The following is a 19292-nucleotide window of genomic DNA, read 5'->3' as shown; positions in this document are numbered from 1 at the left end:
TAGTATCTCCCTTTCTCTTAAGGGCTCTGATCTGTGTTGGATGATCCTAAGCAGTGGTGGGATTCATTTTTTTTTTGCTACCAGTTCTGTGGGTGTGGCTTGGTGGGCATGGCAGGGGAAGAATACTTGTTAAATCCCCAGTCAGAGGTGGTATTTGCTCATTCTCTGAACTATTCAAAATTTCTGCTACCGGTTCTCCAGAACTGCTTAGAACCTGCTGAATACCACCTCTGATCCTTTATTTTGCTAGCATGGATAAGGATACTGTGAAGTGTTTCCATACAGTGTTGTTTTCTCTTTCTGGTTTTGATAGGTGAACTGATGTCTTCTAATCTCTTGTTCATTTTGTCATTCTTCAGATTTGCTGGCATAGTTTAATCCATTAAATTAATTCTATTAATTCCTGTAGTTTTCTGGTTTGGTAAAGACCAATTCATAGAATAATAGGGTTGGAAGGAACCTTAGAGGTCTTCTAATCTGACCCCAGGCAGGAGGCCAAGGGCAGCAGCACTTCCGTAGGGAGTTCAGAGAGGGTGGGGGGACTCCCATGTTCCTTGGCCCCAAGGCTGGGAAGGGCTCTGCCAAGGTCTGCTTGGCAATGGCTGCTGCCCTCCTGCAGGTCATAACTCCGAGGACCTCATGTGGGGTGGACAGGCAGGGCCTGGAGGGTCCCAGGACTGTGATCAAAATGGGGAAAAGGCCTGGGGCAGGGAAAGGCTGCGCCTCCAAGGGCCTTGGCCCAACTGGAGCAATAGGCCAAACCCCCGGGGCTCTTGTGTTTACTCAGCTCGAATGAGGGCCACTGTGACCGCCTCCATGGCTGGCTTCCCTTCACATTATGAGAAAGTGCTAACTTTCTCTTTTAGTACTAGAGGCGAACTCTAGTGTTAATATTGCTCTTTGTAAGGAAAAGGTTACCCATGAAGCTGAAAATGTTTGTGTTTGAGTATTACTCAGTTTACGCATATAATTTAGCACCACAAGTGTTAATTTAAATAAATGCTAAAGGAAAATTTTCAGAGTCTATTAAATCCAATTCCAATTCTCTGACCTATTTTTTTTGTCTTGAAAAGATAATGTATGGTGATACCTTCTGTATTTTAGTTTACATATCATTTTCTTGCTATCTCAAGTCTCTTTAATATGTTCCAGGAATCCAAAATCTGACCTGGGCATATGGAAGCAATATTTTTATAGTACTATAATTTTCTCCTTTTGGTTTTTTGGGAAAGCGTACGCTCAGGTTATTGCCTGTGAGGACAAATGTTAATATTGGCTACAGATATGGGCTTGGACCCAAGAATTGAAATTCTGCCTCAGCTAGAGACTCCCTGGGTGATCTTGATCTGTTTTCCTTCTTTTTTATCATTATTAATAGCTTGCCTCGTAGGGATATTATGAGAATGAGTGATCTGAGGAAAGAGAACTATTCTCTGAAACTGCTCTAAAATGGTGATCTAAGAATAATGAATGGAGTATGGAATTTTATCCTATAATGGAACATTTTTTTCAGTTTTCCAGTATTCAGTTCTCTCTCTCTCTCTTTCCCTGCCCCCCCGGCCCCCAAACTCCCTTCCTCACTGCCTTCCAGCATTGGGTAAGCAACCGTTAGAGATTCTTTGACATTGCAGGAATTGTATTAAGTTTTCTTGGTATGCTTCCTTTGCAATTCTTAACAAATTTATTATGCTCTAAAAGTACAAGCTGTTATTATCATTTATTAAATTTATATGCTTCCCATCTCCCCAATAAGGTGACTCTGACTTGACAAATGACTGATCTCTTTCAAATCAGTTAATATGATTACTCTAAAATAATAAAATGTAGTGTTGTTATATTCATTTCTCAGTGTTTATTGTGATCTTTGATTTGCTTTGTTGTTCAATAATTGCAGTTAGTTAGAATCTAGTTCTTAAACATCTGATGGATAGTAAATAGAATTTTGGATTTATAGCATTTCAGAAAGTCAAGGTTCGCTTGACAAATTATTCTGTGAAAAAAATGTCTTTACCTATAGAAATGCAGCATGTTTCCTTCATGACATGTTTGGTTTTTGTGCTTAGGAGTTGTTTATATAGAATAACACATACAAGTAATCATTGCTTGTCATGGTACAGCCCAGGAATATGTTCTTACTATGGAAACTATACTGGGTTTGAGTAGGCTTTTGATCAGAAAGAGCTATTATTAGAACAGAATAACAGAGTTGGAAGGGACTTTGGAGGTCTTCTAATCCAACCCCTGCTCAGGCAGGAAACCCTATAACCATTTCAGACAAATGGTGGTCCAGTCTCTTCTTAGAAATTTCCAATGTTGGAGCATTCACAACTTTTGGAGGCAAATTGTTCCACTGATTAATTGTTCTGTCAGGAAATTTCTCCTTAGTTCTAAGTTGCTTCTCTCCTTGATTAGTTTCCACCCATTGCTTCTTATCCTGCCCTCAGGTGCTTTGGAGAATAAGTTGATACCCTCTTTTTGTGGCAGCCCCTTAGAAATTGGAACATCTTGGTGGCGCAGTGGTTAAAGTGCAGTACCACAAACTACTGCTGCTGACAGCCAGCTGCCTGCAATTTGGCAGTTCAAATCTCACCAGGCTCAAGGTTGACTCATCCTTCCATCCTTCCGAGGTGGGTAAAATGAGGACCCAGATTGTTGGGCAATATGCTGACTCTGTAAACCACTTAGAGAGCACTGTAAAGTGATATATAAGTCTAAGTGCTATTGCTACCATGTCATTCCTAGTCTTTTTTCCCATTAAACTAGACATACCCAATTCCAGTAATCATTATGTAATTTTTGGTTCATGCTGTTCTCAGTGATAGGAATGACTACATTTGTAATATACAAATAAAATGTATTGACTCTTATATATACATAAACATAAGTTCAGCCAACTGCAAGATTGTTAAAAGTGAAAGGAACTCTTCCCAAGAATTATCTAGTCTCTTCTTCATCAGAGTGCCTTAAGAGAGTTAATAGTGATAATTAGGCGGGCAGTAAGAGGAAATTCACAGTCATGCAGATTTAACTATATTCACTTATCTGGATAAAAACCATTTGCTACTGTGCAGAACACTATTGGATTGACGCTGATTATTGTAGGCAATATTGACCTTTTTGGACACTATTCCCCACTATTTGGTACTTCTAAAGAAAAGGTAGAAACATCCTGTAGCTTGGTCTTGCACATATGGTGAATTCTCCAACACTGGAAGTTTTTAAGAAGAGATTAGACGATTTGTTTGAAATTGTATAAGGTTTCCTGCCTGAGCACTAAAAGACCTCCAAGGTCCCTTCCAATTCTGCTGTTCTATTCCTATTCCTATTCCTATTCCTATTCCATTCTACTTCATTCTATTCTATTCTATTTGCCCTTTGGGAGGTAGCACTTGAGATAATACTTTCATGAGCTTGTCTGAATGTCCCAAAGGTGCTTTTTCAAGAGGTAACTGGACTTTCTGATTTTTCTTTGAAGACATTTCGCTTCTCATCCAAGAAGCTTCTTCAGTTGTGACTGGATGGTGGGGAATGGAAGGATATATACTCCTTGCAGACTTGTCTGAACAAGACAAAGTAAACAAAATCAGACCTGATTTGTAGAAAGATAGAAAAATTATCTCAGATATGGAAGAACCACACCCCCAAACTGGAAATTATATCTCCATGTAGTCATTAGAAGTTGACCTTAATATGAGACTTTATATGTACATAACCATAGGATTTCCTTATTTGACTTCTCTGCTCAATCTGAGGAGCAAAGAGGAATTGAATGCAAGCAAAGGTGAGCAACTTGGATCTTTTATGACCTTCTCAATCAGTTTTTGAGCATAAGGACTTTGTTTATGTATTATTTCCCATCATTTTTACTTACTCTATCAAATAACAAGGGCTCCATCCAGTGCCAAAGGAAATTCTGTATGAGTAAACCATTATTTTTCAAAATAACAGACTTATTTACAATGGTTGTCTCCAGATATGTTGATCTACTGTTCTTATCATTCCTCATTAGGATATCTAATAACTATGCTGATTAGATGATAAGCATTAGTTTTTGATTGGATGCAGTATGGTCACCTCTAACTGAACTCTTACTTTTCCCCCTCTTTTTATAGATAATAGTTAAAAAATGGTCAATTCCTTGTCCTCTGCCGCTAAACTTTGCTACAGGATATTCCCAGGTATATAAAGTACTTTAAATCTGAAATTTATTGTTCTTGTATTTTCTACAAGCCTGTTATTTCAGGAATAAGTGTTATACAGTAAAAATGATGAGGACCCAGATTGTTGGGGGCAATATGCTGACTCTGTAAACCGCTTAGAGAGGGCTGTAAAGCACTATAAAGCGATATATAAGTCTAAATGCTATTGCTATTGCTTGAACAATAATTTATAGTACTTTGAAATATGAAACAGATGGTTTGCTGAATTAGAGATACAGTATATATTACTGTATCACTAGAAGTGCACGATCCAAGAGTATAGGTTTTAAATGCAACATACCTATGTCTTTTCCTCATTAATTTATACAGATGCATTGGACTATAAAGAAACAGAGATTCTGGAAAAGAACTATTCATCTAGAAAAATTTATCACTGAATAAGTTTCCCCCACTATCTTAAACCATTTCTGTTTTGTTGGTAGTTGCAGTGGGCTACTACATGGTTTTGAAAGTAATCGAGGATTACTTTAAAGCGATTAGTATAAATGTGGCCTTCATTAAATCGTCTTTGTAAGTTCATTGGTAGGAATTTGAAATAGTTTTAAAATTATGTAATTTGAACCTAGCTGATGTGCTTTTTTGATTTTGTTTTACACAGATTTCAAACTCTACTGGAGACTGTAATGCACAACTTTTTCACTTCTCCAAAGAGGTAATCTAAAATATTCTTTTGACCATTTAAAGAGTTTACACAAATGTATTGAAGCATTAGAATTATTGATAGAAGAAAATATTTGTAGCTCAGGCTTGAACTGTGGGGTCCATTAGAATTATGAGATTAGAATTAGCCAGAGATTCTCAGTATGACTGTTTTTGTGTGTAGTACTTTCTAAGGATGATAAATTAAATTGGGAATCTGTCCTAAATCTGAAGTTTCCAGTGGAGAACCTCTTTAATGTTAGCTAGCGCTCCCTTTCCCCTGATCTTTTACACTGATAAAATATTTTAGTTTATTTTTTAAAAGGATGCTTTGCAAGCTATAAAGACTTCACCACGGTTATTATTTCCAGTAATGTCTTGAGCCCCAGATGAATTCGGCAAGTTTTCTTAGAAAATAAAAATGGTGGGAAACTGCAGCCCAGTATTTAGTTGAAACTGCATTCAACTGTCGAGAAAAAAAAAAAAAGAGAAAAGCAGAGATAATAGGGCACACAGGGCAACAGACTGCCCCACAACATTTTGGTAAATGGGTGCTTTGTAAGTCATAACATTTGTCATCCAGCCATGTTATAAATATATATGGTGTGTGTGTGTGTAGAAAGAGAGAGAGGGAGGGAGAGAAAGGGAGAGGGAGGGAGAGAGAGAGAGAAAGAGAAAGAAAGGCAACACATATTTCTGTCTTCCATAAACATATTCAAGGCGGTCAAAACCCCATAATAAAACATAGTGGAATCAGTGCAACTTAATTGTTGACTTTTTTTTTTTTTTTTTTTTTGCAAGAGTTTAAAAATAAGTTTCAAACATTTGCAGACTTTATTTCAACATTGTATTTTTATTTTTGTTAGACTGCATATGCCATTCCAACTATGGCTTTCTCATTTCTCTGCCACACATCGGTACTGCCAATTTATTGTGAGCTCCAAAGGTAACATTTAATTTGTAAGTGCAAACCATTTAAAAAACAGGAGTAGAAGTATTGAAATTTGGAAAAGATGCATTTGCTTTTTAATCTAGTGTGGATAATATTGAATGAGGCTATTTAGGCTCTTAAGTGTAACTCCTGGTCTGCAGGATTCCATATTAATCATCCCAGATAGGTGACAGTTTAATCTCAATTTGATCACTTCCTATTTATTTATTTAAATTTAGCCTGACAACTCTGGGCAGCTAACATATTAACATTCACAAACAATAGAAAGAAAATGAATGTCTGGAATAACATATTGCCCTCCCCCCTCAAAATGGAACAGTACAACAAAATAACACATTTCCCCAAACTGATACTGGCTTAGCTAATCCCCTGCTTGGGATCAAAACCAGGTTTTCAAGTACTTATGGAACACCCCTTGGAAAGGAGCTACACAAAGATACATGAAGGGGAGCCCCCTAGCTCCATGGGATTTTAAAAAATGAGAAAATATAATTGCTTACTTTGATGTACTGAAGCATCTTCTATATCATGAAAGGGAGGACCTTCCAGTTAAAGATCCACTAGTGTTGTATCCATTTTGCTAAAAGATCCTTTTTGAGGGGCCACCTGCTTGGAGACTCAAGGTCCTGAAGCACCTTGAATTAGCAGCATATAAGTCAGTAATGAAATGCTACCAGTTTGGCCCGGTTCAGCCAACAGCTCCGATGATCAGCTGAGAGGAAAAGGAGAAAAATGCAGGATTGGCCCTCTCACCTGCCCCTGTGCTTTTCTGTTCTTTATTCTCTCAGTTGATTGGCACGGCAGAGCCTCAGCTAGTGTTTGGAAAGCTGCGCACGCACACGTGAAGTGTGCGATCACTGAACTGGTAGGGAAACTGGTAGAATCCTATCACTGATATAAGTGTTCCGGTATTTTACAATTGGATAATATCGAGTATGGACAAGTAAAATGTGATGAATAAAGAATACATACAAAGAGTGAGAAAAGTGCTAAAGACAAATTTGAATTCTGGAAATACCTGTTGTGGCCTGCCAGCGGCCAGTGGAGCTGATGGCAGATTTGGACAGTGAGGAGCTTGTGAGGAGAAACATGGGCCAGTCCTGGAATCTGGGGAAGGCTCTGATGAGTGCTCTGCATCGGGGCAAAGATGGGGTCAGGGCCATCTGATAGTTATCATCTGCCTTCAGAGTCAGTGGGGCATCACTGGGGCAGAAGAACAGCTGGAGCCTGTTCCTAATATGCGCATGCACAGAGCTGTCAGGAGAAAGGAACAGTTAAGGAACAAGGGGCGACTTGGGAGTAAAGGCACAGGTGGATGGTGAATACCCCCTCCTATAGGGAATAAAGAGGATGGAAAGGGGAATGGTGTTTGCAGGAGACAATTAGTTCATTTAATTAGAGTGAAGATTTGTTCCTGACTCCTTGCCAAGTATTTTCTGCTACAGTATTTGCGCTTGGAAGCTATCGGCAATTCTTCAGGCCTGATAAGGTCTGTGATTGTAAATAACTCTTGAAAGACTCTTTGCTGAGACATTGCTGGATGTGAATGAGAGGAATTCACATTAGCCTAAATAAAAGGGGTTTTGTCAGGACAAGGACTCTGCTTGTGATTTTGTGAAGCCTAGGTCAGAACAATACCATCGAAGTCATCAATACCTGGGCCATACCTATGATATACTGCAGGAATTATTAACTGGCACAAGCCAAACTGGACAGTTTGGGCAAAAAAACCAAGAAAGCTTATGAGTATTCACTATACAATACTTCCCCATTGACATTGATAAATTATACCTGCCCTGCAGAAATGGATGCAGAGATTTATTTCAAGTCAGATAAATTGTTGAACAAGTAAAGCATGCATTGGCTGATTACATAAAAGACAACCAAGTACAAGCATTGATGCAAGTTAAAAATTGGAACTTACTGAATGTGCAGGAAACAAAACATGAATATTGAAATACTGTAGCAAAAACAAGAACAGAATCCGGGCAAAGAAAAGCATTATATAATCAATTTCTACCTGCCCCACCAAAAAAAAATCAAGGGGCAGGTAGAAAAACTTTTTTTTTTGATGACTGAAAAAATGTCTATTTCAGGATACATGGTTTAAGCATAATACTGTTCATATATATGCATGCAAAGAATATAAATGTATGATTGATTTGATCATTTATAATGAAAGATCATAATACTGTCTATTGAGACCCTAGAATTATGCCTTCTCTGTGGCGGTGCCTGCCTTCTGGAGTGAAGTTTCTCCAAGATCTGGCCTCACCCTGCTGGTGTTTTGAAAGGCCTTGAAGACTTGATACTTCAAAGATTCAGGCCTTTGGCAAATATAATTGAAGCCCCCATTTCTTTTTTATTACTATTTTATTAGTATTATTTATTAATAATATTAATATTATTATATTATTATTTAATATATTATTATTGTTATCCCTGCCATCTTTGCTCTAAAAAGGAGCAAAAAAAAGTCTTCTGTTGTTGTCTTGTTTTAAATGTCTTTAACAATTTATCAACTGCCTGGAGTTGTTGGGAGTCAGACAGTATATAAATTATGAAATTTATATTTATTAAATTATAATTAGTAGTAAATAAATAAGAAATAGTGAGCAATATTATTCAAAATAGATGGTGGTTTTTCAGCAGACCATTGAGAAAAATATGAATATGAGAAAGAAATTACACTGAATGATTTGGTGCTTTCGAAGAAGCCTACAAATGGTCTTCAAATCTGGAGTATTTTGTTTAAATATGGAGTTGACACTATTGTAAGGGCAAGCTGAATCGGTAAAAATAGAGTATGTTTATATATATTTTTGTATGAAGTTTGGAAGCTATCTAATTGCAAAATTACTTGGGCAGCTTACACTAAACATTTAGGGCAGGGGTGTCAAACTCACAGCCTGCGGGCCGGATGTGTCACATGCTGGCCACGCCCCCGCCCGGTTTAGCAAAGGGGGAAAAAGTCCTGGTACATCACTTGACACCTCTATGATGATGCACGTTTGACACCTCTGATTTAGGGAATGGTTCATTAAGTAGAAAACAAGACAGATCTATGATACTCCTTGACTGTTTAGTGTGTTTATGGCTAATTGTGTAAGGACTGCTTATGTAAGGGTGCTGTCTAGTTGGTTTGTTCTGATTGAGAACCAGTGGTTAAATTGACAACCCAAAACAATGCTAGGTATTTCCCTTCAGGAAATGGAGGGAATGGAGTCCCAGCTTGACTCCCTCAATGACACCTATGGAGTTAACCTTAGCACTAGTTTAACTTAATCAACAGTAGAGACTCTATCCCCTGTTCCTGCTAGATTATGAACTCTTGTCTGTATGGAATAGTGCTACCCCAGAGTTCACAGAAGGGGTTGACTAGCTCTACGCACGGGTGCGTAAACACACACACACACACACACACACTTTCCTCACATTCATGCAACTTGGGCCAGCTTCTTCATTGACTCTGGTCCTTGCATTATTTGTCCAAAGTGCTTTATTTAATATTTAATTTCATTATTGCAGCCAGGGAGCAGTATGTTTTACTTCATCTAGAAGGAAAGTATATGTTCTATCAGTCTAAGTTATTTTCAGCAATTTTCTACAGAACCATAATTGAAAGGTGGCGATTTTCTTTGTTTATCCTTTTGGATGATTTATCTTTCATAGCTGTAAGCTATAAGAAAACCATAGCTTTCTCGGTACGTACCGTTGTGATATTTCTGTATTTTAATATTTTATCTAAATTTGCCTAAGTAGCATGCACCTTTTTACTTCATGGCAACAGTCACAATCCCTTGTGAACTTTGGGGCCAAGGAACATAAAGTCTGTCATGTGAAGATGTGAAGAAGAAATTAATCGAATTATTAAAAATTGAAATCTTTTGAAAGTTCCAAAAAGCTGTTCTCTAAGTCTCTGTAATATTCCATCCAAGAATTTGTTTCTTGGGGTGGGATGTAAGGTGTGTGTGTGTGTTGAAGGACGCTGTTATCCATTGGTTAACAGATTAAACATTCATTTGTAGAGATTTGTGTTTCTATGAATTCCTTTCATAATGCCATTTTTTTCTCTTTTTGTAGTCCATCCAAAAGCAGGATGCAAAAGGTTGCCAACACAGGAATTGCTCTCAGCTTCCTAGTTTATTTTCTGTCAGCGCTGTTCAGATACCTCACTTTTTATGGTATGTTATCAAATATTAATTTCTGTTTATTAATAGGGAGATAAAGCAGAAACCCACAATATAGGGACCAGAGGTGGTATTCAGCAGGTTCTGACCAGTTCTGGAGAACCCGTAGCAGAAATTTTTAGTTTGGAGAACCGGAAAACATCACCTCCTACTGGCCCCGCCTGCTTCTATTCTCTGCCTCTCACATCCCAGCTGATCAGCTGGGTCTTATTTTGTTGCCCTGCACAGGAAAATGGAGCTGGAAAACAGGTTAGTGGGGTGGGGAGGGAAAGGAGATTTTACAGTATCCTTCCCCTACCACACTCACCAAGCCCTGCCCACCAAACCATACCATGCCTACCAAGCCATGCCCACAGAACCAGTAGTAAAAAAAAAAATTGAATCACACCACTGACGGGGATCCAATATACCATAGTGGGCAGCTTTTAGGCACTTAGATTGCCATCTAATGGTGCCTTCTTTGCCCTGCTGGCAAAGAAGTTTCAGTTTCAGTGAGGAATGCAAAGATGGGTCCTCTTAATTGATTTCCCAATATGATTGGGTTCCCGGCAGCTATCAAGTAGCTGTTGGATAGCCTTCTTAGGGCTGTGACAACATTGGGGTAGAAGGTTCAACTTCTTCCCTAGCTTTCTGTCCAACATTGACTGCAATCCTTAGAGTCGGAAAAAAGTTGTCCCTTTTGCTTCTTTTATCACATAGTTTACTAGAGGCAAGGTCTTTACGTAGAACAATTACTTATGCAAATTCACCTCAAGAGAAACAGGTCCCCCCAGAGAACTTCTCTCAGTATATAATGCAAGCTTAAATACCAATGTAAATATATTATCTGTGCCCTAAAGTGGGTTTTCCAAGTAGCATTTGTCAAGCAACAAGCACAACAGTAATGACCATCTGAAAAAAAAACCCTAATGTATGTTGTAGCTCCACGCTTTTCAAATGTACAAATAGAAACAATTTCTAGACATACAGTCTCTAAGCTATAGGTTCGATCACCAGCATATGCTTCCTTTGACTACAGAACTATTTTTGTTTCTCTGCATAAGCGTACCAAGATAATATAGAATATTTAGATGGTTTGGGTTCATGTGGCAAGGGAGGGTGGAAAATTGAAATACTATAATTGTAGACATTGTAACAATGAAACCGTTGTTCATCTTGAGAAAGTATAATTGATTTTGAAGGGATGAGCTTGGCTAGTGGCTGATGGCAGCCTCAAGCATTCCTGAAAATTGATCTACAATATTATGTATTGATCTACAACATTCACACATAAGTGTTTATGTTTTTATGATGTTTATATATACTACCTTTTTCATCACATATATTAAATTAAGCCAGTTTTCACAAAAACGAAACAATCAAACACACTTAATTAACTTAGTGCTGCTTATATAAAACATTCCAAAATCCATACAGGAATATCTTTATTAAGCCAACTGAAATTTTCTAGAATAGTAGTAAACCTTGAGTTTCCATGAACTCTTGATTAAAAGTTGATTAAAAGCCAGGAAAAAAAAATTGACAGGGTGGTTAGGGGAAGAATGTGGCAGATATGAGACTGATATTTGAGCCATGTCTGTTTCAGTTTATATTCTTAAATTCTTGAACCTCGCCCCCTTCTTTTTTTAAAAAAAACTTTGAACCGTCTTACATAATGAAGAGATCATGGAAACACAAAAGCCTGCAAGTATTTGTGATAGCTAAGCCTAAGAAAGACCAGATAAATCTGTGGATTTTAGTTAGTTTTTCATGGCTATCATTGCTTTTAAATAAAACAACTATTTAAGCTGAAGTCATTCAAATCGTGTTTTTTTTTTAGTCAAAAATAATCATGCATAAATTTAGTCTTCCGATGTTTCTTTAAATCATCTTCTAGAACAGAGAAGAATATTGCAGTAATAGACTGAGCCCCTATTTATTTACAATGTGAGAATTAGGTGTTGCTACTTAATATACTTTAAATAATTTCAGACCATGTGGATTCAGAATTGCTCCAAGGATACAGCAAGTACTTCCCCCGTGATACACTCATCATGACAGTAAAACTGGGAATCTTATTTGCTGTGCTGTTGACAGTGCCTCTAATTCACTTTCCTGTACGTATTGCAAAATATTTGATTTGCTTGTCTAGCCGAAGTTATTCTTAATTATTTGCAGGCCCTATAAGCAGTTTGGCTGCCTTACTCATACTTCAAATAGATCATAATGTTCATGTCTTTTTTATGAGCGTTAACAGCAACAGAGGAATGAGACCTAAACCAGTATACTAATTTGTTTTGTGCTTGTTTGAAAAAGAAATAGTTTTAAATTTGAGCTGACTTATAGCATTGCAATTTGCAGAATATGATATTCTTAAAATAGTTTTGGTATGCACATCTGTGTGTGTTTTCTTTTCGTTTGGCTTTTAAGTTAGCATGCAGTGTAATAAGTAAATGAAAGCCAGCAAAAAGAAGTTTTAATGATATTCTGCAAGCTTATTTTTAACAGGGGTTAATACAAAACCACAAAACTGCCTCTGGTCTTGGCCTTTTCCAAATTCTCATCTTGAAGTTTTTGCTGTTTGGGAACTAAGCAAAATAATAATCCAGTAAAACATTTTTTATGGTCACTCAGTAGGCAGAAATAGTATTGAGAACATTTCCCTATGGCTAGTTTCCCATTTATGCATTCTGTTTTGGAGGATGAGGGTTATAGAGAGAGAAAACCTAACACATAAGAAACTTTCTATTCATATATAGTTGGATTTCTTCCAATGTGTTGATCCCTGCTGTCAATCAGTAAGTTTAGCTAGCAATGCAAATGGAGTTACAATCATAGTAAATATATGTGGAGATTCTCAGTCATCCAGGTCATAGTTGTCCCAAAGGTGCTTTTTCAAAAGGCAGCTGGACTTCCTTGGTTTTTTTCTTGAAGACATTTCATTTCTCATCCAAGAAGCTTCTTCAGTTCTGAATTAAGACTATTAAGATAGTTGCGAACTTCTTTGATGAGAAGCGAAATGTCTTTAAGAAAAACAAATCCAATTGCCTTTTTAAAAAGCACTTTTGGGTCTCAGTAAATAAATGTTATTTGTGCTATTGGTTTTTTAATTATTGTATTGACATGCTTTTTAAATCTTTTGAATTCTACAGGCAAGAAAAGCTGTAATGATGATATTTTTTTCACATCTTCCTTTCTCCCTAATCCACCACATTTTCATCACTTTAGTACTAAATGCAATTGTTGTTTTGCTCGCAATGTATGTGCCTGACATCAGACAACTTTTTGGAGTAGTTGGTAAGTTTATCTGATCTTCTTCCTATTCCTGCATTTTGAAATCCATTCATTTAGAGCTTACAAAGACTTATTGTCCTATCTTTTTCCAGGGTCTACCACTTCAACATGTTTGCTCTTTGTATACCCTGGACTATTTTATCTTAAGATCAGTACAGAGGACTTTATATCATGGCAAAAACTTGGGGTAATGTATTTTTTTTTCTTTTAAAAAAAAAATTCTTCAGATTATCAGTGTTTTAAGTTGCATGTACTAATTTATGAATTAATTTCTGATTGGTTGAATATCTTAAAAATATGCCATATGCTGCCCTGGAACTACATTAATGTCAATAGTGCTAATGGTATATAGCAAGGGTTGATGTTCTGTAGACAGAATAATAACGTGCACTTCTACATCTAATACTGTCTATTCTAATTTACAACAATCCATGGCCTGTAAACAAAATATTTTCTATTGCTGTTTCTGAAATCCCTTTCACCTAAGGACTGACATTTGGAGTTTGCTTTCTGCTAAATGCGCTAAAATACTTATAAGAAATGTGCAAAGGGACATAATCTTGTTGTGTGAAAGATATCTGCATTTGTCTGGACTCTCTTCCTACACATTCAGTAATCTGCAATTCGTTTTCTTCCTTTCCCAGCACAAATACAGTCAAATTTATATCTTAAAATGTCGCCATCTAGAAAATGCAGACCATGAAGTTCAAAAATGATCTGCCATAATTCTGCAATAAATAATTTCATCCTTCCTCATCCAGACAATGTCATTGGAGACCCCTAATAAATCTATTCATTTGGTTTGAAGTCAATACTATCAGGCACAAAAGTACGCTGCCCTCCCCACCCCAGTAGTGGAGTTTTCCTTATATGAAGCACTTAGGGAGAAATGTATCAATATTTGGCTGCTGTTCTGTCTGGGTAACTATGAATTTTTGGCAGATGCTTTTCTGCATGTCTGGATTACTTCAAATTTTGAAATGCTAATGAAACTTCAGCATGTTTCAGATTTGGAATGAGGGTTTTTTTTTTGGAGGAGGAGGCTTGGTTTGATTTGGACATCTCTTGCATCTGCATGAATCAGTCCACTTTGGTTTGGCATTTGGCCAGTTGTTTTGCACAGCTCTTATTGCTATAGCCATCGTCAGTTGACAAGGCCAGTTCTGCTAAAATCATTTCCTAAGCTACAAATCTAACTTGTTTATTGCAGGGTGTTGTCCTTTTCTCAACGATACCCACGTATCCATCTGAAAATGTATTGACATGATGTGTTTTAAATGCAACTCTACCAGTAGCTAAAAAGTAAAATGATGCCACTACAATAATTGCTTTAATTAACAAAAGATTAATTGATTTCTGCTTTTAAGATTCTTCTGTTTGTCTCACTTTTATTCACAGGCATGTGCCCTGCTAATTTTTGGCCTCCTTGTTGGTCTTCTCAGTTTATCAATAATCATGTACAGTTGGGTCCACCATTGAAAGTATTCCTGCCTGCTAAAATCTAGAATTGTACATAAGAAGAGCTGCTAAAATGAATCATTTCCACAGTGTTTTAAATAAAATTATTCTGCTAAGTGCTGACGAGAGTTGAGCTATGGTGTTCTACAGAAGTTTGTGTTATCTTGCGTACTAACAACTACTTGGAATAGCTGGAGGAATTAATTTAGAAGTCTAGAATGAAATGCTCTCATTATTTGATCATATTCTGCTCTACTGCATCTTACCATCTAGTCCCTAAAAAAAAAACACCCTTACTGTTGTCTAATCTTGATAATTGCCTGGATGAGGATTATAAAGCTGAAATTCAATCTAGACAAGCTGGATGTAATGTTGGTAAGGAAAAAAAATTAAGGTGATCAAAGTGAAGCTAGTTCTGAATGGGGTTGTTTTCCTTTAGAGTCAGCATATTTGCACTGGCATTTGGCCACTCTCTGTTACTGAATTTGCAGATGGCAGTAGTGAAAGGGAACATGTTTGCCCAATGCATTGTGCCAGCTGCAATCCTTCCTGAGCCAGTTAGCTTTAATGTCCATGATCCATGCGTTGGTTCTGTGGAGCTACTCATGAAAAATATCCAAAAATGGAAATTTATAAAATGTAGCAATCAGGCTGCTGATTGGAGCAAGGTTCAGGTTCATATGGTACTTGTACTGAACATTTCTCTCGGCTACCTTTGCCTGCAAGGTAGAATTTAAGATACGTTACTAGAATTCAGAATCTGTCTAGCACAGGGTGCAGCACCAAGATCTAGCTGCATTCACAGATGTTTCCAATTTAAAAAGAACTTTCTCTGGTTTAGTATCATAGAAGATCCATTGGAAGAGATTATTTCAGTTTATAGCCCTGATGGACCTGTATTATAGGGCTGTGTGAGAGTAGTTCCCATTATACTAGAGTGCACATATTCTCAGAAAGTAGCTACTATACAACTAACTCTTTTATCTTTGGTTAATGTACATTGGGAATTGGGAATCTTTCTTGTCTCAATGTAGTGTTGATCTGGCTGCTGTTTGACTTTCTAAAGCCCTGAATGAAAAGTATAGTGCTTAAGGTGCCAGACTAGAATGGTTCTAACTCTGTCTTAGGCACAAAGCTGGGTGGGTGACTTGGGGCCAGTCACTGTCTTTTGGCATTATCAGTCTCATGTATTTCTTTACCCTATAAGCAGTAGCTAGCTAGTGTAGTTGTATGCGGAAGCAATATCATGTTACGATGTTTATTTCATGTCTTTGATGTGAAAATAGAATTAACCATAGATTGAAGGTCTCTCATAGCTCTGTCAGTTTGTACTATGGCAATTGCCTGCCTTTCTGGTAGATCCTAGTAGACAGGAATCATGACCATATGAGCTTGTTCCGCTTTATAATAAAGTCATATGAACAGAAACTTGCAGGTCTTATAATACAAATCTCCTGCCATCTTTTTAATAGCACAAGAATTTAGGGATGGAATGTTATGGGACCCTAGAATGCCTTCTTTGTTGGTGCTCCTGCCTCTCTATGAGCCCCACATGGCCCAATCCAGATGTCCTTTAGGACTTGGTTCCTCCAGCAGGCCAGGCCATGGGGCCAGTGGTATGCTGTGACTAGTTTAATTTTTTGTATAGGAGCCCTGGTTGCGCAGTAGTTAGAACACAGTACTGTAGGCTAACTTTGCCCACCGTCTGGAGTTCGACCATGACTTGCTCAAGATTGATTCAGCTTTCCATTCTTCTGAGCTCAGTAAAATAAGGGCCCATATTATTGGGGACAATATTCTGATATTGTAAACCATTCAGATAGTGCTGTAAAGTAATATGGAGTGGTACATAAGTTTAAGTGTTGCTGCTATTGTATTCCTGGACAGCTATTTATTATCTGATTCTTCTTTTACTGTTATATTGTATTTTTAATTTGTCCTACATACCGCCTTAAGTAATTTGAAGATTTGGCAACCTTAGAAATCCAATAAAGTAAATAAAAAGTAAATCCAATAAAATAAAAATTGCAGTGGGGAGAAATAGTCTTGTGTATTGTTGCTGTGCGTTAGCGAATAATCCTCTATTGGGGAACAAATGTGGAAAGGTTATGGCTAAAATCCAATAAGACAGGTGGTCTTTTGAGAACATTTTGTTGAAACTGATTGAAATGTTGCTGCACCTGCTCCTGTCAGTTTTACAGAAACAGCTTGCAGAACTCCTCCATCCTCCTTCCTTGCAGAAAACTTGGATTCGCAAAATGACACCTGGCCCAGTCTAAGTTTAATTAAAGCTGGCATTAAAGACAATTTACACTGCAGTAGAGAAGTAAGAAATTGTTACTGTGCCTGTCAACATGTTCTAACTTTGCAAACTGAACTCTAAGACATCCATCATTTTTATACTTTATACTTTATTATATTTAAGGATAGAAATCATGAATTAATAATATGGTAAAGTTAAGTTCTTTTCAAGTGCAAATGTGCATTAAGAAATCTCCATTGTAAGAAGCTTCTGTAATGTCTACAAGAACCTAATTCAAACCATATGAATATAACTTGGTAAAGTCATTTCATGCAGCTGTATCTTCTTAAAAATCTAAATGTGATTGTGTTTGGAGAAGGGAATGTTACTAGTTAGTAACCACCACTGCTTTCTGAAAATCTTTAAAAAAAAAAAAAAACAAGGTGGAATTTAGACATTTTCTCCATGATGTGTGGAGTCCCTATCATAACAGAGGTTTCTACACAAGAACTCTTTATATAAATTCTGCCTGGAAGCAGAAAAGTAGCCAGCTTGATCGTTTTTGACATCAGATGCTTAAAAAAAAGAATCATGTGTTACGTTAGGATTGCCATGTTATCCAAAGTGATGAACGTCTGAAATAATGAGAGCATTTTTTGACCCTGATTGCTGAATTACTGTTGTGTGGGGTCAGTGCTGCCATTTCCAAAATGGCTGTCTCTGAGGAAATGGCCACCCACAACCCACTTGGCAAAGTCTGGAGCCCAAGAAACTGTTAACTCACCCACAGCTAGAACTCCTCCAACCCTGACTCAAATGCCTGGGGAACAGCTAGGTCTTCAATCAGCAAAAATGCTGGAAAATGAACTGTTAATACAGGTAGTCCTCAACTTAAATACTAAACAGTTCATTTAGTGACCATTTGAAGTTACAATAGGACTGAAAAAAATGACTTATGGCCATTTTTCACACTTTTGAAAGCATCCCCATTGTCACGGGAAGATGTTCAGATGCTTGGCAACAGACACATATTTATGAGTGTCCCAGGGTCATGTGTTCCCCTTTTGCGACTTTCTAACAAGCACATTGAATGGGGAAGCCAGATTTACTTAACAACTGTATTACTAATTTAACAATTGCAGTGATTCACTTAACTCTGCTAAACAAATAATTCCCTCAACACTGTCCAACTATTTACAAAGTCTGCACTATTACTGTTAATCTTCTCATCACTCCTTATCACCCATCCCCTCCCACTTGTGACTGTATGACTATAATTTTGTTGCTTGCATCCTTACGATTTATATTGTTTCTTAGTATGATTTGTTTGCTTATTGTATCCTATCACTATCACTAACTGTTGTACCTTATGATTCTTGACTCTTGAAGAATGTGTCTTTTATGTGTACTGAGAGTGTTTGCACCAAGACAAATTCCTTATGTGTCCAACCACACTATTTCTAAATTCTATTCTATTCTATTCTAACAAATATGTTAAGAAAAATTGTAAAATGGGGCAAAACTCACTTAACAAATTTCTCACTTAACAATATAAATTTTCAGCTAGTTGTGGTCGTAAGTTGAGGACCTGTAATAAGCCTCCCTTTGTATTGAAAATTCTTCACAGGAGTTAATGAAAAGAAATGCAATAATTGAGAGTAGCAAAGCAGAGAAAGAACTGAACTGTAAAGTGGTAAAAGGAAAAAAAATCCTCTCTATATAAAGTTTTAATCATTAAAAATGCAGATTTTTCAATGTTTCTTGGAAGGCTGGATATGAAGCAGTTGAAGAACTTCACTTGGATTAGGTTCTAGCATCTTTGTAGAAAATGGTTTCATTCTACCTGAGATAAGCATGTACCAGTAGAAGAACCTGGAACCAAGTGTTCAACATTTTCTTACCTGGAGCATTAGGTCAGAAGTATTGCTATCATTTGTACATGCCATTTGAAGATTTTAAAAAAAATCTATTTGCTTAAGGTAATACCAGATTATATCTAAACCATTCCGTGGCAATGCTTTCCAAGTAGAGTGTTACGAATTTTACAAAGTGTAGAGGATGGTTTAATTTTCAAGCTCATTGTTCATGTGATGAATGTGGGGGAAATAGTCTTATTTGCATTTCTATTATATTTGTACCAGAATAGCCTGCAAGTTTAGCTTTGCCTTCAACATATCTTGGCAAATCTAATATTATTTGTGGAATAAAATCAAAAAAATAATGCTATTTATTTTCCAAATTTCCAATTATCCTAAAGGCTGAGGAGACCTTTTGTCTTCGTTTGTAAATTTGATGCTCAAAGGCAGTAAGTTTCTCAA

General features: G+C 37.1%; 1 protein-coding gene across 1 annotated transcript in view; it reads left to right on the top strand.

Annotated features, from left to right (window-relative positions):
- Positions 1 to 16773, top strand: part of SLC38A6 (solute carrier family 38 member 6) — a 47984-nt gene extending 31211 nt beyond the window's left edge. Inside the window, exons 9-16 of the mRNA XM_026698644.2 lie at positions 4113 to 4178; positions 4819 to 4872; positions 5726 to 5805; positions 9895 to 9995; positions 11973 to 12097; positions 13133 to 13277; positions 13367 to 13461; positions 14673 to 16773. Coding sequence (XP_026554429.2) covers positions 4113 to 4178; positions 4819 to 4872; positions 5726 to 5805; positions 9895 to 9995; positions 11973 to 12097; positions 13133 to 13277; positions 13367 to 13461; positions 14673 to 14753 — 747 coding nt within the window. The 3' untranslated portion in view covers positions 14754 to 16773. The remainder of the gene's footprint in view (positions 1 to 4112; positions 4179 to 4818; positions 4873 to 5725; positions 5806 to 9894; positions 9996 to 11972; positions 12098 to 13132; positions 13278 to 13366; positions 13462 to 14672) is intronic.
- Positions 16774 to 19292: the final 2519 nt, after the last annotated feature.

The sequence above is a fragment of the Pseudonaja textilis genome, chromosome 1 (genome assembly GCF_049901715.1).
Source record: "Pseudonaja textilis isolate UNSWEBS1 chromosome 1, rPseTex1.2, whole genome shotgun sequence".
Taxonomy (NCBI): domain Eukaryota; kingdom Metazoa; phylum Chordata; class Lepidosauria; order Squamata; family Elapidae; genus Pseudonaja; species Pseudonaja textilis.
The sequence above is the reverse complement of the archived record's forward strand: the minus strand, read 5'-3'. Positions and strand labels throughout refer to the sequence as shown.